The sequence below is a fragment of the Pollicipes pollicipes genome, unplaced genomic scaffold (genome assembly GCF_011947565.3).
Source record: "Pollicipes pollicipes isolate AB1234 unplaced genomic scaffold, Ppol_2.1 Scaffold_3447;HRSCAF=4054_pilon_pilon_pilon, whole genome shotgun sequence".
In the NCBI taxonomy this organism is placed as follows: domain Eukaryota; kingdom Metazoa; phylum Arthropoda; class Thecostraca; order Pollicipedomorpha; family Pollicipedidae; genus Pollicipes; species Pollicipes pollicipes.
The window spans coordinates 14,565,402-14,592,649 of record NW_023596297.1 but is presented as its reverse complement, the minus strand read 5'-3'; the positions used below and the strand labels follow the sequence as shown (position 1 = coordinate 14,592,649).

At 65.5% G+C, this 27,248-nt stretch overlaps 1 protein-coding gene across 1 annotated transcript; it reads left to right on the top strand.

The window, feature by feature from the left end:
- On the top strand, positions 1 to 27,248 carry LOC119092675 (dual specificity protein phosphatase CDC14C-like; the record flags this gene model as incomplete). The annotated part of the gene is given in 11 exon segments (XM_037215643.1): positions 1 to 93; positions 16,338 to 16,417; positions 18,361 to 18,490; positions 19,472 to 19,559; positions 20,101 to 20,171; positions 20,173 to 20,332; positions 21,317 to 21,586; positions 24,260 to 24,384; positions 25,193 to 25,311; positions 25,513 to 25,683; positions 27,151 to 27,248. Coding segments are annotated over 11 exon segments (1,356 nt in total), but the record flags the coding sequence as incomplete, so codon positions are not given.

The following is a 27,248-nucleotide window of genomic DNA, read 5'->3' as shown; positions in this document are numbered from 1 at the left end:
TCCGTTGCCCACGCCAAGAAGAAGATCGTCCACTACACCACCATGGACAACAAGAAGCGGGCCAACGCCGCCTTCCTGATCTCGGCGTACGCGGTGAGTGCGCCTGTCGGCCGGGGATGGTCTGGAGTCACGCTCGAGCCGGGCGGCGGCGGCGCGGCCGAACGCGGAGACCCGCCGGGCGCTCGCCGGGCTACGGCTGCCGGATGTGCTCGTGGTGCAGGGCAGGGTGTGCAGATCTGGAGAGGCGTTAAGCGGGTGGGAGATATAGTGAGGTGGAATGCTCGCTATCTTATTTGAAGACGATCGCCAGATTTGTTTGCTGAGATGTCACATTTTCCGACGTTTGCACGGCCCGGCTGTGCGGCCTTCAACCCGGCGCCCTCTGCGTTGCTGCGCCGCTGCAAAGTCCGGCAATTGCTGCCGACTGCGGTGGGCGGTCGGTAGGGAGGAGTGGGTGCAAGTGTCCGCATTGCAACCGCCGAGAGACGGGACCGGGCGCTGAGGAATTTGCATGGGACGGCGGCACGCTGCTGTCAGCGGTGCGCCCCGTTCCCTCACCCACACACGCCAACGCCGTCTCCGGTCCCGTTCAGTCGACAGGGGCCTCGCGTGGCACCAGGGCTGCATCGCGGCCGTGCGCCCGGAGTCTCCAGTCGCGCCCTACGGGGAGCGCAGCTCGGCGCTCTGTCCCGCCTCGTCACCCGTCCCCCGCGCGACGCTGATGCAGGGGCTGGTCGGGGCGCCGCGCGGGCTCCGCCGGGCGTCCGCGGCCTGGGCGTCCCGGTTGGCGGCGTGGCGGCTTCTCTCCTGGGAGCGGGCCGCGAGCGGCTGGGGTCCGGGTCGGGTCCGGGTCAGCAGCCGCCCGGGGCGGTCGTGCGGTGCTCTCTGACCTCGCGCCGCCCGACCCCCGCCGCGCCGATGACTCACGGCGAGGGTGAGGGCTGTTGAAGCCCGACAACAACGCTGCCGCCAAGGTCAAGGCCATGGGTGTTGATCGGTGGGTAAAGCATGCGGGGGCCCGCTGGTTCGTTTACTTGTGCGGCGCTGGTAGCGACCGGGCCGTCAGTGGACCTCGAAGTAGTGGAGACGGACACTTAATCAAACGCCTGATGTTTGCCACAGGCTGCGGTAGCGATGCGGGGTGTCATGACAGATGGCGGGCTGGGACATATTAAGCTGGAAGTTATTTGTTAACTGTGGTTTTGGGGTAGCTGATGCTCTCCCGTCTTGTGCATGTGCATTGTGCGTAACGCCAGACCTTCGACGTAGTTAGGTCTCGCAACCACCCGCAGAAAATCCACTCAAGCTCTTGTGACGAGTCTCGAGATCAAACGTATTCCACGTTACTAACGAACCCTCATCTATCAATTTGTGTTAAGCGAAACTGCAAAGCTGAAATCTCATTTTTAAATTCCCGCGACGGTTTTTCAGATTGAAACTCCAGTTCCACCGTTGAGTGTTTTGCGATAACACGATACAAGGCTGATGCATCTCACATTAGTGTTGAAGTCTACGGCTGGCCTCCGTGTCAGGGGCTGTCATCTCCCCACTCGACGGGCGTGTATCCTGGCCGGTGTTTCCCTTGGCGGCGATTGATTCCGCGAGAAAACTGTTTAGAGTCGTCGACGATCGACCGCCGTCCGCCGCCAGTACTTAGCCGGGCAGGCTGGCGCACCTGCCCGCATTCATCACGGCCGACCCGCCGCCCGCTGACCGCCGGCCGCCGCCAGCAGCCGCCGCCTCCTCCAGCTGGCGTGGGTGGTGGCCGGGCGGCGCGCTCCACCCGCTCCCTTGCTCCGTCGCCGGCCAGAGAGGCCGCTCCGACCGCGCCCGGAAGCAGCTCGTTGCGGCGTGCTGGCGGCGCGCCGGTCGGCCACTGTTGCTGACGGCAACACGCCGACGAGCCGTGCCCGGTTGTCGAACACGGCCCGCGGCGCGCCGGGCTCGTGCCGGGCCCGTGTCGTGGCCGCCGGCGCCACACGACTGCCGGCGCCCGCGAGGGCAGGGCGTGCTGACCGCGCCGGACGCGGCTGTACGCGAACACGCGCGCAGAACACCCTGGCGCTCAGTGCGCGATCGCGGTGCGTTAGCAGGCTTCTTCGGTTGTTATTTTACGCTCGGTTCTGCGCCGTTGCCCGTGTCGGCGCTGCTGTGGACGCCGCCGTTCTGCGCACAGACCAGCTGGTCGCGGCGGGCTGCGGGGTTTGCGGGGTCTGCAGACAGACCAGCCGGCCGCGGTGGACTGCTGGGTCTGCGGGGTCTGCGGAGTCCGCGGACAGACCAGGCCGTCCGCGGCGGGCTGCCGGGTCTCGCTGCTTCCTGGTGCGGCTGCCGCTGACGCCAGTGCGGCGCCGCTTGACCGCGATTGACCGGCGTGCGCGCCGTTAGTCCCGCCGGTCGGTGGGTGTCGCCGCCGCCGCCGACCCGTGTGCCGGCCGGTTTCGCGTCCGGGGAGGCGGGACCGATCGGGACCCGCCCGACGGTGGGCGGACGCTGCGCGAGATAACCGCTGTCGCCCGCCCGCGCTGAGGCGGTGGCGTAGGCGCCGACACGCTCCACCGGCGCCGCTGGAGGAGCGGGCGCAGTGGGACTCAGTGAGACAGGTGATTTCTAGACGCGAATGTGCTGTGTAGGAAAATACATTGGTGTTTGTCGTCCCGAAGATGAATTGCTTGATTTGGTTTACGGGAGCTTGGACTGCAGCGGTCATTCGAATTGCACACGGCGTGCAGGGTTTTACATAGGAAATTGGCATCATACAAAAAGGCAAATGCATGGATGCGACGGAGCGCGACCAGTTTTGAGAAGTTCTCGAAGCCTGTACCGGAATGATGCAGTTTGAAATGTCAATAGGTTGCTGCGCTGCCGTGTGGATTGTCAGTTCCCCGTACCGAGCAGCCGAGGTAGGTTGCGGGGTGTAGCAGCTTTGGTGGCTCGTGCCACGTAATATCCGACACATTTCTTGAAACCACATCGGCGTGGATCAGGCGGAGCCGTGGTCAGGGGCTCCGCATCGGCCGAAGGTGATGGCGGAAGGGTGGGGACATCAAGGTTTAAGGTGTTTTGTGCCATAGAGCGCGCGATGATAAGTGTGGTGGTGGGTTCAGAACACTCGTTTCGTGCTTTCCCCCTCCCGTACTCTCTCGTGTCGGTGATCATAATAACACTTTGCTTAGGAGTGTAACGAATCGCTTTAGAACGCTTACATTCGTTGATTCTCTGCATTTTGCGCGGCATTTTGAAATTACTGCTGCGCAGCGTTTTGGGATTTTGAGACTTGCGCTGATTCGCAGCGTGATTGTACATCATATGTATAATGTACTTGTATAATGTACTCAACCGTTGATAACTAATGAACTACATTCTCAAAAATGCTGATGGAACAGTGAGACCGATTTGCCTCCTGCCGTTCTACAAATGGGATACGTACCTTCCTCGCGTTCTTTTCGACATGTCACACAGCACGGTGTTTTGGCTTGGAGCTGAACGTGGCGCTGGGCGGAAATGAATGCGAAGTCATGTGCCGGGCTGGACCCCAGGGTCATTTGTCGACGTAGCTCTCGGTTGGGGTTCGATCCAATTCTGCTCACGGTGTGTTTCCAATTTAAACGTTACTTCCCGAGTGGGGTCATTAGGCTGTGGGGAGCCTGAGCTATTTCGGCCTGCCCTTAATGAACAGTTATATAATGTATGAGTGCTTGATTGTGTGGAACGTTTTTGTTTTACCATGTTGTCGACGTTGCCGGAGTAAATCGTGCCTATACCAGGCCAACTCAATCTAAATAGAAAAAGCGTGCGATTACGAAAATCGCCAAAAACCGTGCGTAGAACGCGCGCCGATAATTCGTCATACAGCACAGCACTCGGCATGGCTGGTGTAACACAGGCGACAGGCGTGGTGTGTCGCCACAACCTGCCGGCTGTGCTGGGGAAGCCCCGCCACCGGACAGGTCCCAGCAGCGACCCCGCTCCGTCGGGAGCGCGCTGTGGCGGCGGGGGAGGCCGGTCGCGGCATGGGACGGGTGCCGCCTCCGTGAGCGTCTCCGTGACCCGCCGCGGTCGGGCGGGCGGGCCGGCGCTCGGCGTCAGCCCGCGGCCGCGTCGGCCCTACGCAGCGGCGGCCGTGGCGTGCGCGCAGATTATTCGGGCGGCCGCGGCGCGCGGCGACCCCCGCCGGCCCGCTGTCTTGAGCCGCCGCCGCCGCGCGCGCCATTTACATAAAGCCATGAATAGCGTCCGGGTCAAGCCGGCGGCGTGCGGCCGCCCTGCCGGCCAAATCGCCGATCGGGGCCGCTGTTTGGACGGGGTTATTTCGGGGCCGGCGGCTGCCCTCGGGCTGGATCGCGGCGTGGGTGCGGCCGCGCCGCCCGCATGTTGCACTGTCGCGTCCCGAGCGAGGCGGGCTTCGAGCAGGTGTGGTGATGGATGTGGCGTGAGGTTACCGAGCTCACCGGAAATGAACTTTCGACCTTGAGGTGTCGAATTGGTGACGAAGAGCTGTCGACCGAAGTGATGGTGGTTTGAGGCGTGGCTTAATTGCATTTCGTAGGTCGCGCCGCATAGTTATCTTTCGGCTCAAATCGCATTTGCGCAGCGTTGCTTATAGTAGACAAACTGTAGAGTGGAAGATCCATAGGTGCATAGCTCAGGCAATGCGCTAGCTTGCGGACAGGTCTTGAGGTGTAGCAGACAGGCTCGTAAGTGTGCGTGCTGGACGACACAAGGGCACCCCCAGCTTGGGAAACCCGCGTGACTGGCGCGGGCTCTTACGCACTGCCCGACCTTCGTGCACTTGGAACCCTCGGCGACAGTGTAATAAGAATAAATTGTATTCAGATGTATTTTAAAATTTGTTATTACGCCATGGCCAAGCGGTGTGGCATGCCGTGTCGTCTATCTGGCACGTCCTGCTGCCTTGAGGGGCGAGGCACCTGATGGAGCACCTCCCACAGCCGAGCCGCAGCGGCCCGTGTATATTTAGGCGCACGAACGCCCGGACGTGACAGTTTTAATTATCACCTGGCCAGTGAATCCAATTATACAAATGAGCTCGGCATTCGCGGCTGTTGGATGTCGTGTAATCGGCGCAGCCCCGACAGACAATTACCGCGCCGCTCCTCCGGCCAGCACTTTCAGGCGCGGCGGCGTCGGGGCGGTCGGCGCGCGGTGTTGGCGCGGCGCGGCGCTCCGGGGCAAATGCCGCGGATTTCTGCGGAGGAACTTGTGATCAACAAACGTGAACAGGACAAGAATATGAGAGGGTGGGGCTGTGTTGGCGGGAGAGGGAGGGGCTGGATCGAAGAGCTCGACACGCGTCATAAACACAGCCGCGCTCTTCGCCAGAATTTAATGGCGCGCGCTTGTTTTGAAGCTTGTTTGAGAATGGGCGTGGGCGCATGGGCTCAGGTGTTTCCGTTAGGAGTACGTGCCTGCCGGTCTGACTTCCGTCCACGGCACGGGAGGGGCGGGGGGGGGGGGGGGTCGCTGGGACGACCGGTGTGAGAAGGAACGGACGCCGTGCGTGTGGACCCGGTCACGCTGCGTCGTCCCGCCGCCCCCTTCCCGTGGGGCTCTGGACCGGTCGCCGGGTCCGTCGGCCGGTGGTGAGCGCGCTGTCCTCCGGCGGGCGCCCGCACCGCCACCGAGCGCCGGCTCCGGCGCCGGCCACGGCACCGGCCGCGGCATGGCGCGGGCAACCGGGTCGCCGGCGCGGTCACCTTCGGGGCCCCGGGGCAGCTCACGGCACCGGGGCTAGCGTGACGTGCGGGCCAGGGACGTCGGTGCCGGTGCGGCCGGCGTGTGCGGTACGTGTGCTGTTGGCGTGTCTCGCCGTTTGTACCTCGCAGTTCGCCCGGCGTGTGGGCGCGCCGCTGTGAGCGTGTCACTGTGTCTCTGGGTCGGGCCGGCCAGCCCAGCTCATCAGTTGCGCACCGGTGCAGGTGGGAAGGCCGCTGGGAGGCCGCGCTCGCCGGCGCTGGCCGAGCGCAGCGGGCTCATGGCGGCGGGAGGGTGAGAGATGGCCGCCGCGCTCCGACACCGGTGACGGTTGGCTGGAGCGGACTCGACCAGCGCCGGCGACAGCGAGGCGTCCCGTTTCCTGGTCCACCGTGCCGTGTGCACCGCAGTGTCCGTGTGCCGCTTGCTGCAGTGCCGTTACCGGATGTGTGCAGGTGCCGATAATGCTCGGGCGGGCCGGGTCGGCCGTCCCCGAGCCGGTCGCGGTGTCCCGCAGGGGGCGGGCGGGCAGCGTGCACGCTCAGGCGCAGGAACGCCGATGATGAGATCGGGGCAGTTGTCTCCCCGGGCCCCAGCAAGAGCTGAAGTGGCCGGTGACCAGGTAATGTGAATTCTGCCGAAGTTATACTCTGTCTGGACGGCTCGGGATCGCAACAAATCGCGGGGCTGTCCAGTATGTCAATGCGGCTTAGCAGGTCCCGTTCTGTGCAGTCTCCAGCCCGGCGCTATCACCATATTCGGCCCGACTGCTGTCAAGATGCTGGTCTGACCACTTCACCGCTGTCCCGGCCGTGGCGCCGTGCCCGGCCGGCAGAGGCGGCACGGAGTACGGCGGCGCGCGGTACGGCCGCCGCGGTCGCTCGGTGCCGCGCTCCCGCCCCTCGCCCGCCGGTCTGCGGCGTCGGAGCGGCGGCGCCCCAGGCGTGGCCATCGGCTGACGCCGTTGGCGACGACACGCGCGTTCCCACGGGGCTCGCGTCGTCGCCGACGGCCGGCGCCGGTGCGGCGTCTCCGGTGTCCGGCGGCCGTCGGCCGGCCGCCCGCTGCGTGGGCGGCGTGGTTCGCCGGACCCGGGCAGCTCGGCGGTGCCGAAGCCCTATCGCGATGCGTAGTTGCGTGCGCTGCACGCCGGCGCGGCGCCCGGACGTTTGACAGGCCGCGCTATCGCGTGTGCAGTTAAAAGTCCGGCGGACTGCGACGCTCTGGGGACGGGAAGTCGCGCCGGCCTCGGCGCCGAGAGCTCCCATGCGGTGCTAGCGGGCCCTCCTGAGCCGCGGATCTGTGACCGGGACGGCCCGGCGGGCCAAGACGCGCGGCGCAGTCCGCTGGAGCGCGGACGCCCCCCGATCTCTTTGTTCTCGCCGCGGCTGGCGCTCGTACGCACCGTGCGTCGGCGGCACGCCGCCACGCCGGCTGCGCGCTTGCAGCGCCGCCGGCGGGCGGGCGTGCGCGCGGCGTAGGGCGGCGCGTGTTCGCCCGGTGCCCTTGACGCGCGGCAATGTCAGGCGGCGGCGCGCCGGCCGCCGCCCCCACTGCGTTGAGCCGTGGGCGGATCAATAGCGGGCGGGCCCGGCCCGGCGGCGGCTCCGGGCGCCGGCCGCCGCGCGGCGCGCACACGCACCTGGAAACAGGCGACACTGCGGGCGGACGGCGCGCTCGCGGCGCCAGGCGCGCGCGCGGCTGGCCCGTGGGCGGGGCTGTGTCGGGTCTGGCGCGAATCATGGGGGGGGGGGGGGGGGCAGCGTCCCGCGCTTCAAGAGTTGACCAGAGGGAGGGAGATCGCATCTGTAGTCATGCGCCACGTGTTTATGAGATGCGCTTCGGGACGTCGCTTTCGCGTGGGCGTAGGCGTGTTAGAAGGGATGCAGTGTCTGCTTTTTGTTGCCGACTAATTGTGCCGCATTACCATGTTTTGTCGTCCCGTTTTGTTTGCGGATGCATTGGGTTTTCGTGGGGCGATAAATGAATGATGAGCTACGTGCCTATGAGGTAATGCATCGGCTGACACGACGAAAGCTCTGGCAACATGACTGGCGGCAACAACCCAGCGCTCCATACGGTCGTCGGTTTGCACGCTGGCCGGTCTGCTGGGCCGCTGGGAGATGCCGCGCTGTGGCCAGCTGGTCACGTGCAGGCCATCGGGGTCGCCGTGTCAACGCGCGGTCGCCAGGTCCGCCGGTCAGACGGGTGGGCGCTGAGTTCAGCAGCGGCCAACGGCAGGTGCCGTTGTTTCCAGGCCATCGTGGGCGATTAGCTCTTGCCAACAGGGAGGGTAGATCGCCGCTACGAATGGTCCGGCCGCGCGGCTGTGCATGACGTGGAATTCTCGGTGCTGTCACAGTGATCGGACCAGGTTGTCCCAGTAGCGCGGCCCGTCACGTGCGCGGCGGCGGACAGGACGCTGGCGAGAGCGCCAGCATGCTTTCGTGTCGCGTCTGCGCTGGCCGTGCATGACGGCAGCAATAGCAGACGTGTGCGTGTTTGCGGGGGCGCAGAGACCGCTCGCCCGCCCGGTATCGCCGACGCTCGCGGGGCGGGCCGCGGCCGGCGGCGTCCGGCGCTCCTGTCGGCCGGCGGCGTCCGGCGCTCCTGTCAGCCGGCGTCCGGCGCTCCTGTCGGCCGGCGGCCGGCGCTCCTGTCGGCCGGCGTCCGGCGAGGCGGGAGCCGACGCCGACTGCCGGCGACCTGGCCGACCGGACGGGGCCCCCCTGTCGTCGGGCCGGCACCGCGGCCGTGTTTTGGCCGGCCCGACCCGGTGACGTCTCCCGGCCGGCCGCCGCCAGCGGGCTCGGCGGTCGCGACGCTCCCAGACGCTCGGCGGAGAAACGGCGCCGGGCCGTGGAAGCGCCGAATCACGCGAGTGTGCTGACTGGTGTGTGAGTCTTGTGCTCGCTCGTGACGGGTGAAACGGCTTTGTTAAAGTTTGCAACGTCATCGGTCTGTGTTTGACGGAGTGCGCTGTTGCGTACCGCCCATTTTTTCACGCTGGGTTGGCGCTGGCCCTCATAAGCAAACAGCGTGTTATCTGTGCGGTTGCCAGTTTCTGTAATTTGTTTACAGAATGCCGACCCTTATCCTCATGCAAGGCTGCTAGTTCCCGCCTTGGAATCGAGAGCCAGATTACAGTTTACAGTCCACTCACTATGTTAACATTCAGTGTTATGCAATGCAAATATACATATGTATATAATATATATATATATATATATATATATATATATATATATATATATATATATATATATATATATATATATATGTGTGTGTGTGTGTGTGTGTGTGTGTGTGCGTGCGTGCGTGTGTGTGTTTGTGTGTGCGGGTGTGTGCGTGCGTGCGTGCGTGTGTCTACTTTAATTGTCTTACGTGATGCTGGGCAGCCGTACCCCTGGCCAACAGCGCGCCTCCCTGCGTGAAGCCTCTTCGGACAATAACAGCCGACCTGACGTCCCTGACGTCCCTGACGTCCCTGACGTCCCTGACCCCCCACACACGTCACCCACGCCGGCGGCCCGGCGGCCCCGGGTCCTGACACTGCGCTCGACCGGTGTGACGCCAGCATGATCTGATCCGCCCCTGCACGTCCGACTGGGAGGCCCTGCGATTCCGCGCTCTGCTGACGGGCCCGGTCGGGATCAGCCCGCCGCCCGCCTGCGTGCCGCGGCGTTGTTGTGGCGGCGGCGGCGGCCGCCGCGCTGCAGCCGACGCGCCATTGTGCACGGCGCGGTTGCACGCGCCGAGCGCGCGACGGTGCCGGCCGCGGCTGGCGGCTGTCCGGGTAACCAGCGCGCCGGCCCGCGGTGGTCAGGTCGGCTCGGCTCGGATGGTTTGCGGTTCGAGAGGAGCGTGTTTCGCGGCAGGAGCGGGGACAGCGCGCCGCGGGCCGGCATGAGTGGACCCCGAAGCGTCGGGTGACCCGGGAGCGGGGCGCGTCCGGTCGGCCCGGCCCGCTGCAGACCGCCGCCCCGCCGCGCCGCGCCGGCAGCCACCGCCGGCGGCGTCAGTGAAAGTGGCGCCGTGCGCCGACCCCAGCCGCACGGCCCCGAACTGGGTCAGGACGTTGAACTCGTAAAAAGCGGCCAGCCTTGAGCGCCGCCCCGGATAAAGGGTCGTCTCGCGCCGCAGCGCCGCCCCCTCCCCTCCCCATCCCCGGACGCCTCCCCTCCCCCCGCATGGGGCCGGCCGACCGGTCGCGCTGCCCGCGGCAGCCGCCGCGCCGCCGTCGGTCGCGGCAGTCTGCGCCGTCGCGTTTTCCGCCGGACAATCGGCGGAGAAAGCGCGGAGGAGACTCCGGGATGGCCGGGCAGCGGCGTCGTCGCGGCGCCGGGTGAACGGCCGCGGCCAGGTGAGCGAGGCGGCGGGCCGTCGGCCGGCGCGCTCGCTCTCGCTCTCACGTCGGCCGACCGACGGCGCCGCTCGTAGTGGCCGTTGATGCTTTCTCGGGCGGCGGCGACGCTTGGGACGGTTAGAGAGGGCTTTGGGGATCGTTTAGTGGCTCTGGAGACGGCCGAATGGGGCGGCTTATGTCGACAGCTCGTCCGTCCGTGGACGTTTGTGGACAGTGGCGATGCCGCGTTCGGTCGCTGTCGGGTTTGGTTCTCAGCAATGGGCGTACCTTGCCATTCACCGTAGTATCCGAGCCTATCACACAGGCGCTTCTTCGTCTCGCCCAGAGCGCAGCCCGCCGGCCGGCGCGGCCAAGTGGGAGGGTTTGCGCCGCCTCCGCCGCGGCGACGGGCGTGACACCGCGTCATCTCTCGCGGCGCGCTCGTCGCGACGGTGGCGGAAGCGGCGGCGGGCGGGTGCCGTCACCGGTGACGCCCGCGGCGATGGCGGCGCGATCTAATTCCGGGCGCAGTTGGCAGCGGCGGCGCCGGCCGCTCACCGCCGCCCACGCTGTTGATGCCCCCGTTATCAACAGAGCCGGCGGCGGCGGCGGCGCACGCGACCCGGCCGGAGAGGAGTGCGGCCGACGGGTACGGCGGCGGGCCTGGCGCCGGTTCTGTAGGTGCTGGTGTGGCGTGTGGGTGGTATTACCAAGTGGGGATTGCAGGCTCCGGGAATTGTTCGCTTTCTGTCGGCTGCTGACATCAAGGCCCTGGGTAAAGTGGGTAATCTCCGCGGGCTGGTTTTCATGTCCTTTTCTGTCTTGTGATGATCCTTCTGGTATACGGCAAGGCTCTTCATTTCGGATTTCGCCTTTCACTACGCGATTTGCGGACCTCAGCTGTTGGAACAACTGCCTGTCTATTTTTGTGCCCATCTCTGGCTCCCGCGATCATTCCGGTCAACCTTGCTCTGGACCAGAACAGCACGTTGACTTGCGGATCAGTCGCTGCCGGCTTAACGGGCCGACCGCCGTGCCACCGCGGGTCAGGCGGCGAGGCGTCTGAGCTGTAGACGGAGCTGCCCGTCACCAGGCACAGCCGTCCGCCGCGCCGCCCGCTGCGGTCGCCTCCGGCCGTCTCCGGTGCCGAGGTCGCCCGGCCGCCAGAGGAGGGCGGCGCGGCGCCGGGCAGGTGTCACGCGGCGGCCGACACGTCACCTCGCCAGGCTGTGACGGATGTCGCATCGTGAGGCTTGTGACGGATGTCACCTCGAGGAGCGGCCGCGACGGGCGCCAGCCTTGGCCCGTCTGACAGCCGTCACCAGGCGGGCGGTGACGGGCGCCAGCTCTGCGGGCCGTGACGGTCCGGCCGGCGGCTGGCTGACCTTGACCGCCTGAGCGGCGCCGCTTGCTGGTCGACCGCCGAGCGGACATCCCCGGCTGGAGCGGGGACCGGGCGGACCTCCGGCTGGAGCAGGAAGGGGGACCTCGGCGGACCGGGGACCGGGCGGACCTCCGGCTGGAGCGGGGACCGGGCGGACCCCCGGCTGGAGTGGGGACCGGGCGGATCCCCGGCTGCCGCGCCCGCCAGCCGGCGGTGGGGCGCCCGCCGCCCCCCGGCGGGGTGTGCGCGGCAGGTTAACGCTACGGGTGCTACCCTCAGCGGTCCGCCTGAGGGCCGTTGGCGGTTGATTGGAGGCAGACTCGCCTTGGGGCTCACACAACCCCCGTCTGTGCCAAGGAAAGCCCACCTGGCTTCAATGGGCCGCCTCCCGATCTTTGAGGGCTACATAACCAGGCATTTAGAGCGCCGTTAATCCCGAGTCATCTTCAAGTGGCTTGCTCTGCTCGGTGAGCGCCAGCGGCAATCACCGGAGCGACGTCCGGTGTTTCATCGTCCCCGCCCCCTCCCTCTCCCCCCGCCCTTCCCCCGTCGGCGGGGCCCGTGTGATTGGACGCTTCCGTCGGCGAACAGCTAGCTGGTGGGGCATCCGGCCGTTTGTTTTTATACCGATCGGGAGCCGTTTTTGTGACTTGTTTCTGTGGCGTGGCCCACAAGGGACGCCGTGTTTCGGGATGTTTGTGTCGTCTCGACGCGGGGTACGTTGACGGGCGCTCGGCCGTGTCGCCGACGGCTCGGTGAAGTCAGGAGCGGTAAGTGGCGGTCCGGCGGGAGCGGTTGTCCACCCTGGCGCCCGTGGAATGAGGGATGTGGACGCAGGCATGCCCGTCCCGCTCACTCGGGGCAACGCGCCGTGAAGGGATGCGCCTCGCTCCGTTACGCCCTCGTGTAAATAGTAATTAGGTGGTGCATAGAACCGTAGTAACGTGAATGCGGTCTCACGGTAATAAGGATAGCGGTTTGTCGTAATTATTCGGGCTGTGATCCTCGTCAATGGCGGTGTTCTTTACACAATGTGTAGACGATAGCACGTGACGGGGACGATAGCCCGCAAAGGCATTCCATCTCGGCGGACTCCTCGTCCCAAACATTCGACACAAACACATAACTTTTTCATAGCAAATTAAACAGAAGTGACATCCTAATATAGATATAGCCTCCCGAGCTACTTTTGCATTGTGTCAAGCTAACTGGGCAAAGGTCACCACCGCAGCCGAATGCGCTTAATCTCCGGATCTGGCACGTCTTTGTCGGGGACGTGCCGCGACTGCCGACGGGCTCGATCCGGGACGGGCGGCGAGGCGAGCCTTGAGAAGGACGCCGGTCGGAGAGGCGCCGGCCGCTCAAGGTCCGCTGTGCCTCTCAGCTGGAGGCCGGCGCTGCCGCCTGGTGTGGGTGCGGCCGGTGCCGGGGCCTGGGACGCGGCGCCGCGGCTGCCGGTGGCGTCGGTGAACACCGGGAGCCGGCGGCTGGCGACCCGGCCCTGTCCGACGAGCGCCTGCAGGCGGCGCGGTCAGCTCTGAGCTCCGGCACGGAAACCCACCGGCAGGGGGCGGAGACGCTCCGACGGCGTGACGGGATGGAGACCTGTCCGGCTTTGCCTCCTGATCGGGGGATGCTTGCCCGTGTGGTTCAGGGGCCATGACATCCCCCATCCTTCTCGTTACTTTCCGCCGTTGTTTGATGCTTTGGGTTGTGTCGTTTGTTTAACGCTTTGTGTGCGCGTTGCCTGCAGGGAAGAGAGCCTCGCGGTATTTGATACCACAGAGTGCGGCCGTAATTAGGAAATCCAAATACATGTGGTTTTCGGTGTTCCTCACCTTTTGGGCTCTCCTTGATATCCGGTCGCCATTGATCGCGGTCAGTTGTACCCTTCCCCTCTCCGCACCCTTCCCTTCTCCGTACTCTTCCCTGCCGAGCTTGCCGCACGCTTCAGTAACGTGACCAACGCCGACGCGCCGTCCCCTCAGCCTCCCCATGCCTCCGCCGCCGCCGCCGCCGTCTCGGATGAGCGCGCCGTGGCAGCCGGAGTCGCAGCCGCGCAAGGAACGTCGCACCGCTGCAAAGTTAATGGCGGCGCGCGCCATCGCGGCGACGGGCACGCGGGCGGCATCGCAGCACCCGAGGCGGAGTCGCGCGCGCGGGCGTAAACGCCGTGTCGCGACGGCGGCGGGCGGAGCATCAAAGAGCGCCCGGCCTCGCTGGCGCCCCCGCGCCCCGCGCCGGGCCCGGCGGGCGGGCGCGTTCGTGATGTTGACGTGACCTCGCTGGCTGCCGTGCGTCGGTCGGGCGGCGGGCGTGAGGTGGCGGCGCGGCAGGCGAGCAACAGGCTGGCGTTGCGTGTCAGTCCCGCCCCCGTCCCGTCCCGTCCCCCGTCCCGTCTCGTCCCCTGTCCCGTCCCGTCCCCCGTTCCGTCCTATCCCGTCCCGTCCCGTGCCGTCCATCGCATGGCGGCCGGCTGACCTACGCCTGGCGGCTGGCAGGCAGCTGGCTGGTGGCTAGCTGGCGGGCAGGTCCAGCGTGGGGAAGTAACGGCGCCGGACGGCGCCGAACCGCAGCCGCGCCGAGCCGGCCAGAGCCGGCCGGAGTCGCTGCGACGGCCGCAGTCTTGTGGCCGCTTAAAGCCCACGCTGTGCGGCGAAGCGACGATGCGCGGGGGAGAGGCAGCGCAGGCGGTCTACGGAGGCGGAGGGGTGGGCGATTGTGGCGGGACGGAGAAACGCGAACGCCGCGCCGCGAAAGGAAAGTCGTTTCCTGCTGCGGGCTTTTTCGTAACGCTCGCGTCAGTCGCCACCTACGCGATGTGGCCAGCGCACGCCGAGCGTCCTCGGCGGCGCCGCCAGCTGGCGTGTTCTCCAGGCATTTGGGACCGGATGGAGGTGGCCGATCAGCATCAGACACCTGCCGTCTCAAAGCCGCCGGGACGACATCTTCGGCAGGACCAGACGGGGGGGGGGGGGGGGGGGTGTAGCCAGTCGTGCAGTCTGGCCGAAGCCGGCGGCTGTGGGTTACAGCCTGGGCTCACAGACGTGGGAGGGATGCGCCACAGGCCCAGGCTCTCCTGGAAAGAGGCTGCCATCTCACGTCACTTTACGACCTGCCTCGACCCGGCCTGAGCCGGTGACAGCAGTTCCTCCGGACCTTCGCCGCCGGCCGGCCGCGGTCCTCGGGATGGCACCGTGCGACCTCTGCGTCTCCATCCGCCTCGGTCGAGTGGCGCCCGCTCCGGGGCGCCGCCCACCAGTCACCACCGCCAGCATTGGCGGCGGCGGCGGCGGCGGGGGCCGCTTCCGGCGCCGTGACTGGATCGGGGTCAGTCAGGCGGACCCGGTGGTCCATGTCGCCGGGCGTGGGCGGGCGCCGCCCGACCGCGCGCCGCCGCCGCACCCTCATCACCCGGGGCGCGCGGTGCCCTTCAGAGGCGTCGGCGCGACAGACCGGCCGGCGCGCGAGGCGCCGCCGCTCCCCCGGCGCAAGCTGCTGCGCGGTCGGCAGCGCCGCTCGCCTTCACCCGTCCCGTCTTGACGGAGGCCGTCGCGTCAGGCAGGTGCAGCGGGTGGTGCGGTGCAGCGCGGCTTGCTCGGCCGGCGCCACACATGCCGCCCGCCGCTCGAGCGCCGCCGCGTGACGTCACGGCCGCGCCGCGGCGCGTCACCTGTCCGGGCGGCCATGACACCGCGCGCCGCGCACAGGTGGCCGGACTGCCGCCGCCGCCGCCGCCGCTCCGGGCTGGCCGGTCGCAGCAGCCGGGCTCGGCCGCCGCGCGCTGGTCGACGGGCGAGCGGCAGCGATTGGCCGGATGGCGGCCGGCCGGGCTGCGGTTCAATTCGCACCCCGCGAGCGACCGGCCGGCCGAATCGAGGTCGCGCCATCGATCAGGAGCGGTTACGCGACCGCTGATTGCTCGGTGGTCGGTCGACGGCGGCGACGACCGATCGGCTGCCGGCGGCGGCGGCGGCGGCGGCGCTGGGCCGCGCCGGAAGCGCCGCCGCCGTCGCCGGCGTCGCCTCGGATCCGGCCCGTTCGCGCTGTTTGCCTTGGAGATTGCCGGCCGCCTGTTGAGGCTCGTAAACGATGGAGTGGGGTATAAACAGGACGCGGCGGCCCGCCCGGCGCGTGGCTCGGCGACCGACATGCCGTCTGGTGGCCGGCGACGGTACTACACGGCACCGCACGGCGCGCGGATGCGGTACAACGTCTGACATCGAACCCGTGTGTTGACATCCCGCTCTTGGCCGATTGGACCCCAGCTGCTTTCCTTTTAGTCGTTGTGATGTTCACAAATATGACTTGTCAGGAACACGTGCTGGTAAATTGATGGGTCCTTACTTCTCGTCGTTTTTCTCCAATCAGCCTCATTCTGTGGTGTCAGTAGACTGGTGTCACAGCCCGCGAAGCTCTGGAACCCAACCATGTTTACTTCCACAACGGTTTGAATAGGCCTAGGCCCTGAATAGGCGCGTCCACGTTGTCACAAAGACAGCGTAAAGGGAAGTCTGCGATTATGACCGCGGTAGCAGACGCTTTGCTGGGAATAGCCTGCTGGGTGGATCGCGATATGTGGCTGTGTTGGTCCAGCCGTTTGGATAACTTCACTTCCACTTTGATCCACCTGTGGCCAGCCAGAACAGCTGCAGGGCCGCCATCTTTAATTCGTACCGTGCAATGCTACGTGTCCGTCATGGCTGCCACGGCAGTCTAGCAGCACGAGTGATGACAGGTGTGCAGGATCTGCGGGTGCCTCCCCCCCCCCCCCCCCGTGAGTGTGGATCGTTAGCCGGTCTGTGTCGTAACGCGTGTGGCGGACGACTGGCCGCTGGCGTGTCGCGTCTCGCCGCCGCCCTCGTGACGCGTCGCCCGCCGTATCTGCCGCAGGTGATCTACCTGAACCGGACGCCGGAGGAAGCGTACCGGCCGCTGGTGGGCGGCACCAACCCGCCGCTGCTCGGCTTCAGGTACGGCCGGCCGCCGCCGCCCGCGCCGACGGCGGGGGGCCGGCGCCGCGCGCCGCTGAGCTGTGGCCGCCGTTCGTCTCGCGTGACGCACCGAGACCGACTAACGAGCTCGAGTTTGTCGGCGGCGGCGACGCGGCGACACCGCCGCGGTCGCAGACGACGGCCGCGGCGCCGGCGGCGGTGCGGCGGCGGCTTGACGGCCGCCGCCGGCGCGCTTGTCCGACGGCGGAGTTGTTTGCGCTGCGGTTGATGGAGACAAGTGCCAGCGCGCGTTAATCTTGTGGCGTTTCTCGTAATGCCCTGGCTGTGGTGGCGGCGCTGGCCCGTTGTTTGGTCGGCTGGCGGGTGGGGAGCGGTTTGTGACCGTTGTGGACGGCTGGCCCGCGTAGCCCTGCCCGTCTCTGGTTTGTCGCGCGCGGCGGACGCGCTGGGTGGGCGGCCATCACTCCGACGCCGCCGCCTCCGCCGGTGGCCAAGCAGCCTGTGTGGACGGAACGGGCGGGTGATAAAGTCGCGCGCGGCGCGCTGCAGCGGGGCGAAGACGGCTGCCTTGCGGGGCGTGTTGAACGTCGCCTGCGCGCCACCAACCCGTCTTGGTCTCCGATAGCACAGCTCGTCGGTTCCGTGAACACCTCGGCTAGTTGCGCTACACCAGCTGGGCGAGTCTGTCATAAATCAGACGACATCTCCGGCCCATATGTGTTGAAGCCAGTGTCAGTGCGTTCAGACCTGGGGCCACGTACCCCTTCCCCGCTGTCGGACGAGCCATCAGCCTGCCCCGGGCCTGGCATATCTCCTCCACGTGGGCAAGAGGGGTGCAGTAGCCGGCGACGGCTGATCGGCTAGCGCCGCCGCTGCCCGCATGTGCCAACGGACGCCCGTGACTGTCGCCGGGATCGGTAAAAATTCCGGCGAATAGAGATTAGGTGGAGGAACTGATCTCTGATAGCAACTGAAACTAGTTTTGAGCCCACGTTCTTGTTACCGTTGGAAGGTTGCCAGACGGATTGCCAGCCGGAGTTCGAAAAAGCCCGGCCAAGTCAAGGTCAAGTGGTCAGGCTTTGGGTCAGTACATCGTGAACGAAAGGGGGAAATGATCATTTTCGGTCTTGAAAAGCGATGTATGTGAGTGCACATTTGAACGTTTTGACACGTTTGGCCCCGAGGTATGTTGTATTTAATCACTTCCTTAATATCTTAATAAACAGTCGCGGGTTGGGTGCGCTTAAGCGACCACTTTTTAAACACGCATTCAAACCTCAGCACCCATATTTGACCGGGCACCCCGTCATGTAAAGCACCGCATTCGTCTTTGCCGCGGTGTACGGGAAATGTTCACACCGCAAAAATCGCCTGTAAATGGCGGCGTGGTGTTGCGGTGAAAGCTGTTAGCCGTCTTGCTAGATCCCCGGGGCGCGCAGCGGCCGCGCGAGCCGGGCACGCTCGCGCTGGCAGCGGGCGGCCGTGGCGTGTTTAGCGCCCGCCGAACAAGGCCTGATTGGTCGGGCACGCCCCGCGCGGACCGCGCCAGCGGCTGCGAGCAACGGCGCTGGCGACCGGCGCTGGTGGCCGAGCCGGCGCCGGCACGGTGCGGCGCTGCACCACCGCTGCTCGGGGATCAGCCCCCCCTTCCCCCCCCCCCCCCCGGCGCGGTGACGCGGGTCGCAGCTGGGGGAGAGCTGGCGCTCACCAGCACGAAATGATGGACCGATCGGCGTGGGGTATCACGCACCCACTGTCTTTATTTCCGGACGCGGCATGTGTAAATCGTGGCAACTTCGCTACGCTACGATCCGTACGTTGCATTCGCGACTTGGCGCGGCGCGTCTGGCGTGCGTGGCCGGCCGCGCCGCGTCGCCCGCTGTTCCGTTATCGCGGCGCCGCTGAGCCGGGCGCGCGTGCAGCCATGCGGGGTCGTGACCTGCCCCATCCTCCCCCGGCAGAGACGCGGCGTTCGGGCCGTCCACGTTCAGTCTGACGCTGCTGGACTGCCTGAACGGCGTGCACAAGGCCATCAAGTTCAGGTTCTTCGACTTCGATGACTTCGATGTGGACGAGTATGAACACTACGAGGTGAGATGGACGAGGCGGACTGGTTCTATGGGCTGCAACTCTCTTGAAGCGAAATGATGTGTCGAAGCAGCTTTCTGGATCATTTCAACGTTACTTCAACGCAGTTGGTTGTAGCTTCCTGAATTCAAATCAGTCACACTTGATCTTCTCCAGAACTACATGGCACCTAGTCATCATGCCTTACCGCGTTACGCTCACACGCGTTTTGTACAACATTGCTGTGACTGCGAAAGTGATGATGCGTATGATGACACATATGGGCCGATCTATGGTCAGCGTCACAGTGTCCAGTCGACCGGCTCATAGGCCACCAAGCCGGCGCGCGGCGGCCGCGCCCGGCCGCCACCCCGCGGGCGGGCTCTGCGCGCTGCCGCCTCTCCGGCGCTGGGACGAGGGATGGGGTGGCCGGGACGCCGTGTGACGGGGTCCGTCCGTCGCGGCTCGCCCCCCCCCCCCCTTCGAGCGTTGCTGGGCGGCCGTTTCCGCGACCTGCGGCTGGTCGTCGCTCTGTTTACGACGGCGTTGTTTGTGATGAATAGCGCGCCGTGTCGTCGTCGTGCTGCATATCACTGTTGCTAGGAGGGCTCGTCCGTCATGCCCAAGATGTTCGGATTCTTCGTTGTTGTTTTGTTTTGTGTTTTTGGTCGGTGCTGTGCTGTGTTGATCGGGCCTGCTTATTTCCCATTTCTAAGAAATTTGTGTGGCATAGCTTGTGTATGGGACCTGTTGCAGAGCCCGCGTGATCAGCTCAGCTGTCCGTATCTCTCAGCTGCCTTTATGCGAAGTTCTTTGAAGCGTTGGGATCCGAGCGGCGCACGCGCATGCCGAGTTCTGTCGATCCCAGACCTCCACAGCGTCCCCGGGCGCGAGACCACTCGCCGCCGCCGCGCGAAACCCACGGAGCCTTTCACCAGCGCTAGGTGCCCTTCCCCCATATCGTTTGACGGGCTCGACCGTGACGCTCGCCCTCGCCTGTTGCAGAAAGTACAAAACGGCGACTTCAACTGGCTGGTGCCGGACAAGTTCCTGGCGTTCTGCGGGCCGCACTCTCGCGCGCGCGTCGAGAACGGTGAGCGCGCTCGGCCGTCCCGCGTCGGTCGTTCTCACCGTCTCATTGTCTCACCCGAACAGCGACCCCCCTCTCCCACGGCCGGCGGTGGTGGTGATGCCGCCTGCCGGTCTGGCTGTGGGTGCCACCCGCTCCCGCGGCCCGCACCGGCTCGGTTGGCGCGTGCTGCGCGGTGCCGAGCGGGACGAAGCCACGGAACTGTGAATGCTGCTCTGTGTTAGCTGTGACGCTGTTCCGTGCTGTGCTGTGCGCGGTGCTGTGTAGCTGTGTGCCGCGCCGGCGAGCCGCCGACAGGCACATCGGCGCCGTCCGTGGCGCGCGGACGGCGCTGCAGCGGCGGCGCGTCCGCCCGCTGGACAAGAGCAGGTGGCGCCGGGCCCGGTCCTGACCTCCTGTCTCCCCTGGCGGCTCACTCGCCGTATCGCCCGCCAGCGTAGCGGCCCTGCGGTGTCGTCGGGACCGGCGGCTGGGACGGAACCGGCCCGCACCATCGTCGACGGTCGCCTTCGTCGTCTGAAGCCGATGTCTCCGCTGTTCGCAGGGTACACGCTGCACGCGCCGGAGACGTACTTCCCGTACTTCCAGCGCCACAACGTCACCACCATCGTGCGGGCTGAACAAGAAGATCTACGACGCGGCGCGCTTCACCAAGGCCGGCTTCGACCACCGCGACCTCTTCTTCACCGACGGCTCCACGCCGAGCGACCAGATCACCAAGCAGTTCATCGAGATCAGCGAGGAGGCGGCCGGGGCCGTCGCCGTTCACTGCAAGGGTACGACACAGCGGAGGGGTTCGCTGGGCGGGAGCGGTGCTGGTACTCGATCTGCACGGGGTTGCGGGGGCTGGGGGGGGGGGGGGGGGGAGGGATTGTGCCGAATGCAGACGGTGGTCGTTTCGGATGATAGATTGCATGTGATTGCTCTAACGGGAAATATGTAAATGATACGGGAGCAGTTTGCATCATGTGCCGCTAAGGCACCATGCAAATGGGCCATTACCACTTGACCAGGCGCGGAACTTACCGTCTCTGAGTTGCTTTTTCTGTTTACTGGCTGGGCGGACATCTGAGGTGCACCCCTGCACTTGGCCCGTTTTAGGGTGCCCTCATCACTTATGTTATTCGCGGGCTCCTGGCCAAGCTCCATAAATAATCTAACACTTTACTATATTATGAATGTGATCTAGATAGTCCGCAAGTCACTTATGAATGTAGACGCCTTGGCCACTGGCAACACCGGCCAAGACGCCCTGGCTTCTGCGATCTGCTCTGTTTGCCTCCCCGCAGCGCTGGTAGCTCACAGTGGCCATACGCTCTGTGCCGCGTCGCGTTACTGGCCGTACTCCGAGCCGCTGACTAAATGCCAGCCGTGATTTAGCGTGTCAGTGGAGGCGGCCTCGCCGTGGAGTCGCGCGCTGACACGCCAGGTGCCCGTGCTGCGACGCGGCGCGACGTTTGCCGTCGTACTGGGACAGGACGCGTCGGAATGCATGTGACGATGTCTGAGTCAGCGGCCGCAGGCCGTCGTTGCCTTCGCCCGGATAGGCGGCGAACTTTGCCCCTGCCGAAGCTGAAATGTCGCATGTGCGTTTTGCGCCGCCTAGCGACGAAATAAACAAAATGAGAAATAGAAAGCGGTGGCGCTTCTCCGAGCGCCGCTGCGTGGTGGCGTTTGGAGAAGTGTATTAGCCGCGCTCCGAAGCGTCGGCTGTTCGCCAGCCCCGCCTGACCGTCTGACCGTGTTCCGTCCTCCGGCAGCGGGCCTGGGCCGCACCGGCTCCCTCATCGGCTGCTACATGATGAAGCATTACCGGCTGACGGCGCCCGAGACGATCGCCTGGCTGCGCATCTGCCGGCCGGGCTCCATCATCGGCCACCAGCAGCACTGGCTGGTGGAGAAGCAGCCGCAGATGTGGCTGCAGGGCGACGCGTTCTACGCCCAGAACCGCCAGCTGACGCGTTACGTTCGCTGCGCCCACGGCGTGTACGGCGGCCGGCGCAAGGGCTCCAGCAACGGCAACAATACCGGTCAGTGGCCGGACTGTCGGCGGCCTCGCCAGCATCTGGCTGGCGCGGCGGCGCTGCGGTGGGGACTGTGCGTGGCTTGTTTGGCGCTTTTCGGTCCCGTGGGGGCGTGTCGCGCGCGGAAGTAGGTTTGTTTATGATGGTTGTGACGCGTTCAGATTAAGTTGGAACGCTTCGTGCGCGGGAAGTGCGTTTTCGAGCGGTGATACTGGTGTTTCTCGTTGAAAGGCGGTACTGACGTCGTCTTGCGGCCGGTGTGAGTGCAGTGGGCTGGGGCTGGGAATCGCGTCCAATGCCTGCGGGCCGGGGCCCCGCGTGAGCTACCGGCCCGCCGCGGCACAAAACCCAGCTTGTTACGGGCTAGCCCGCAGACGAAGTAGGGCTTAGCGTCAGCTAATCGGTTTGTTTTCAATTTGTTAGTTGCGATCGCCCGGCACGGACCGTCACGCCTTTGACAGCCTTGTATCCTTGCAACCGCTGGTAAAGCCTTCACGGAGTTCTCGTCAACAAATAGCACAATGCTGTTGGCGCTGTACTGCAATGCCTTCGCGGTTTTTAAATGCAGACCGTTCGGTTGGTGACTTATCTCTGCACAGTGGCAATATCGCCACTGTCACCTCCTCATTCGGGTAACATGAGAAGCGTTCAATTTTGGAATATTGAGTGGAGCCGAAGACGGAGGGTTGGCGACGGCTCCAGTTCCCGGCGGCCACACGTCCCGCCGACATGAAACTAACTCATGCTAATCGAGGAAAAGTAACGATCGCACAGGTAGAAACGGGGGTCATGTGCAGCCTCTCGGGTACAGTCGTGCGCGAGCCATGGCCGCACCCGTTCTCGGACGTTCTCAGGGATTGATGTTGGCTCTCGGCAGCCAGGGTAGGCAAAGACGCGAGACCGGTGACCCATTGTAGGCGGACATGCCGCCTGCAAACCGCCGGGCGATCTCGACACCGTCCAGACACGCAGGCGCACCAGCAACAGACCGGGAGGCGACCTGTGCCACCTTTTCCGAGACCGGCCTTCAATGCATCGCGCCGGGGGCTAATGCCGTGCCCTATAGATTATGTGGCCTAATTCGGCCGGTCGGGTCACTTGGGCCCGCGGCCCAATTTATTATGACGAGTGTTCACTCGAAATGTCAGCGTGTTTTCAAATGTTTTTTTACTGCGATCACCAAAAGCGGTGGTGTTCCAAGCTCATCCCCTCCGCCATTGAACACGTTGCACACACATTGAACCGAACGGTGTGATTGAGCGCTTTAGGACCGCGCAGTCGAAGCGTCCGAAAGCCCAACTACTGCTGCGAAGCGGAGCGGTGAGGTCGCTGCGCGGTACAGGATGTTGGGTAGCTTCTGCACGTGGCCACAGTCCGCCGGTGACTACGGCGACTGCATAGCGGCTGTCCATGTCCTGTCGAACTCCGTCTCGGATCGTGACAAATGCGTTCCGTGTTCGCTGTTCCGTTCGCCTGCCCCACCCGTCCTTTATTTGGCGTGACGGCCTGTCCCATTACCCAGTTCCCACCCGTTCATGTGTGTGGTTTTCCTGTGCAGTTTTTCGCCAAAGACTGCGCGGCCACAATGATGCAATCAGTCAAGTCGTGTTTGCTAACACCAGTCAAGTACTCCATGAAATGGACCGTATGCGAATGGCTTTCATTCCATTTCCATGGCGAACCCCTTTTTCATATATATGTATATATATATATATATATATATATATATATATATATATATATATATAATGACATGAACACGGTTTCCATTTCCGCGACAACCGGAGCTCCATGGACTTTGGAAACGTGTGTGTTACGTCCCGGGTGCTCGCAGAATCGATGGGCCAATGCAGTCCGTCTTGAGCGCAGGACGGATCACGACTTGCCTCGAGCCGCGGCGACGGCCATCCAGATTTGGCAGCCAGATGGGCGCGCTGTCAACCGCGGCAGATCGGCGTATGTCCTAATCACACGCTAGGGCCGCCGCGGGAAACGCGATCCGTCCCTGGTCACGTGACCGGTCGGTGCACGGCACCAGGGCGCTTTGTGGTGATTAACGGGGCTTGCGTGGCCCGTTGGAGCGGCTGACACCGACCGCGCCGACTTATTCGTGGCGCCGGGGGCGGGTGCTGTCAGGCGGGGCTAACTCGTCGCGTCTGGAGCGTCCTGCGGCTGCTCCGTCTGGCCTAGTACGTTGCCTTTGTCCCGTCTGACGGGACGGCGGCTGGGTCGGACGGCGTCCTGCCCGGCACGATGAGCCGCGCCGCCGTACAGCTGCGCTTGAGGCGGTGTTCGGCTCGGCTCAGCCGCGTGTGATGCGCCGTCTTGTCTGTGCGTCTGCGGCGGCTGGGTCCGCCACACCGGCTCTGCTCGCTGCCCCCTGTCGCCGGCGCGCATGTCTGACCATGTCCGGCTGTGCTGTCTGTGTGCGGCTCTCCTGTCCGTGCCTGACCCTGTGTCGTTCGTGTCTAACACCGCGTCGTCGGTACCCGGCGCTGCGTCGTCCGTACCTGACACAGTGTCGTCTGCACCCAGCCCTGTGTCGCCTGTGTTACCCGGTACTGTGTCGTCCCCGTGCTTGTCGCCCCGTTGTCGTGTTGTGTGACTGGACGTTGTGTTGGTATCCGGCCCACCGCCGCGCCGTCCGTGCCTGACCCGGTGCCGCCCCCTCCGCCGCAGCGGGCCGGCCCCAGGACATCAGTCGGATCCTCTCCAGCCGAGTCGACCTGATGCGACTGAACGACGCCGAGGAGCGCGCCGACGGCGCCGGCCGCCACCAGACCAGGGAGATTCTGCGCAAGGAGGTGAGCGACACCCGCCGCCTTCCCCCGTGGCGGAGCGACCGGCGACCGGCGGCGACCTCTGCCCATGGGTGGAGCGGTCGTCGGGCCGGCTGGGAAGCCGTCGAAGTGCTGGGGATTGACGGGGCCGGGTAGCGTGCGCCTGCAGACGGAAGTGTGGCGCCGGCTGGTAAATGTTTAAGCGATCGCAATCCTGCCGCGTGGAATGCCGTCATGCATTAACTGCGGCGGGTTGCGCCGGGTTCGCCAGCGAGGCCTACTCTGAGCTGTTGAAAGTCTTATTGACATAGCTCTTTTGCCGCTCCTAACAGCTTGTACCTTGGCGGAATGATGTCGAAAGATCTAGGCATCCATGGTGTATGACATGCCGTGCGTAGCCAACCACCAGCTGCTCGGCCGCCGCCGCCACTAACCCTGCACCCTGCACGGCTGCCTCTCGACACTCAGCTTACCTGCGGCCGGAGCGCGCGCCGGTCCTGCAGCGGTCGGTGGCGCGCTCCGCCCGTTCTCCGCCAGTCCACGCTCCATCCCAGCCGCTGCGTCGGCCTGTGGTGGCCGGGCCGGCCGTTCCACCATCCTCTCCTCCCGATCCTGGCGCTGTCGGGCTCGCCGTGGCGGCGATCCCGGCGCGGTGACGGTGACGTCAGGTGAGCTGGCCGACGGGCTCAGACGCGCCGTCAGGCCCGCACACGCTCGGCGGGAAGAGGCGCTGATGGAGATGTATCGCGCCGCTGATAGGCTTATGTTGTGACGTCACGCGGCGTGTGCCTGCTGCCGGTGCCGTTGGTGACCGCCGCGCGCTGCCCCGCAGGACGAGGTCAACAGCAACATCCCGCCGGAGACGAACGGCGAGGCAACGCAGGGCGACCACCTGACTCGCATCAAGGCGCTGAGGCAGCACCCGCGCAACGCCACCACCGGCACCATCTCGTGAGTGGAACGCGAACTACGGCTTCGGAAGCCAGCCGCCGCGGCTTCCGAACTTAAGATCGGTGCGCCTTTGAATGCTCTCCTGCCGGTCGAGTACGCGCTCCGTCCATATGGCGAACGGTTTGCAAGGCTGGGGCCGGCATGGGTGACCGCCCAGCAGCGTCGGCCATTGTGATCAACACGCTCCCGCGCCGCCGCCAGATCGGAGGAGCACGCGGGCCACACGCGCGCCAAGTCCTCGCAGCTGCTGCGCGCCGTGTCGGGCGCCGCCGGCGGCACGCTCTCGCCACTCAAGGCGGCCAAGGTGTCCGGCAAGCGGACGGAGGCGGCGGCCAACGCGCGCGCCGGCCGCGCCGCCAGCGCCAGCAGGAGGTACGGACGCGGGCCGGGTCGCTGACGGTCATGTGGGGCGGTAGCGCCGGGTGGTGGTGGGCATGCGCATGGTGGTGCGCTCTTGTGGGACTCGGAACTCATCGTGACTGACCCATTTTGTAAGGCGAAGCTGCAGGTTATAGCGCTTTTCATTTGGTGTGTCGTGGACACTGACCATAAATTGCTAAGTTTCACCGACTTTCTAAGGATTTATCGGTGATTTCCATGTGAAAATCGCGAGCAAATCATGACCGGCTGCTAGGCCACGTTCTCACACGGTTCCGTCTTAACGGTGTAAGCTGCAGTTTCGCCTTACGGAGCTGATAACTGGTGGTGGCGTTCATCATGCATAGGTCTTGACCCCGTCCGCCCGCCGGTCGGTGGGCGGTTCGGCTGTTCGGTCGGCCTGACGGCGGGCGGACAGTGAGGGCCCGGCTCTTCTCCTCCCCTTCTCTGGGACGGTGGCGTGTCTGTGGTGGTGAGCCGAGCCCGGCGTCGGGCCGGCGGCCGCGGCCCGTCCGTCGCCGCCGCCGCCGCCGCCGGTCGACGAGCGCCGGCGCGCCGCGGCTCCTCTGACTGCGCCTCTCTCCCTCCCCGCGGCCGGCCAGACGAGCCTGGATGCAGTCCGTGTACGGCACGGTGGCGGTGCCGCCGCCGGCGCCGCCGCCGCTGCTGCCGCCGCCGGCCGGCCGGCCGGTGACGCGCGCCCTGCGCCGCTCGCTGCGCGTGCGCCCCAGCGGCGGCGGCGGCGGCGACGGCGGATGGCCGGTCGGCGAGCGGCCGCCCGGCGTCCGCGCTGTTCTGTGAGTGGCGGCCGGCGTCGCCGCCGGCTGGGCTCTCGGTGTCCGCCGTCCGGCGGCCGCGCGTCGCTTGTCCGCGCCGTTGCCTGCAGTGCACTGCGCTGGCTGCCGTGGTGCTGGCCGTCACAAGTAGGATGGCTGGCGCTCAGTTCCCGTGGCGTCGTTTGGCGGGCGGTTTTCAGCGTCGGTTTTTGTCGCCGGTGTATTTTGACTCCGGCTGCACAGTGCATGACGCGTGTGATGCGATGCCACCCGAGTCACGCTGTGCGTTTTTTTTTCTCTTGATGTGCCCCTTGCATGGCTATCGGTAACATGGCGTCCTCGTCCCGCCCGCTCAGTCGTCGGCAGCTGCTCGTCGTGCATGCTTCTGGTGGGCTTCCGCTGTTGTTTCGAACCAGTGTCAGGGCTGTTGTGCAAAGTCGTAGCGTCCGGGCGGAACCCGCAGAGACAAAGCGTTTTGTTCGTGCACGGAGATGTGTCCGCGTGAATGTTTTGTCGATGTTTCCCCAGACATCGGCTCGAGTCTTGCCGAGGTCACCAGCCCGGCACCACCTGTTCTGTTCCCGTCGCGCGGACTCCACCGGCTTCTGTGTGTTAGCGTCGGGCACTAGTGTCGCTCGTCAATGCCTGTCGCGTCCAGACCGACATTGACGGCCGTCTGTTTCAGCTCCCGGAGCCCGGCCGGCCACACGCCCAAGACGACCCTCATCAGATGACTAGCGGCTCTGCCGGCCGGGCTGGCGGGCCGCTCGGCCGACGACGGTG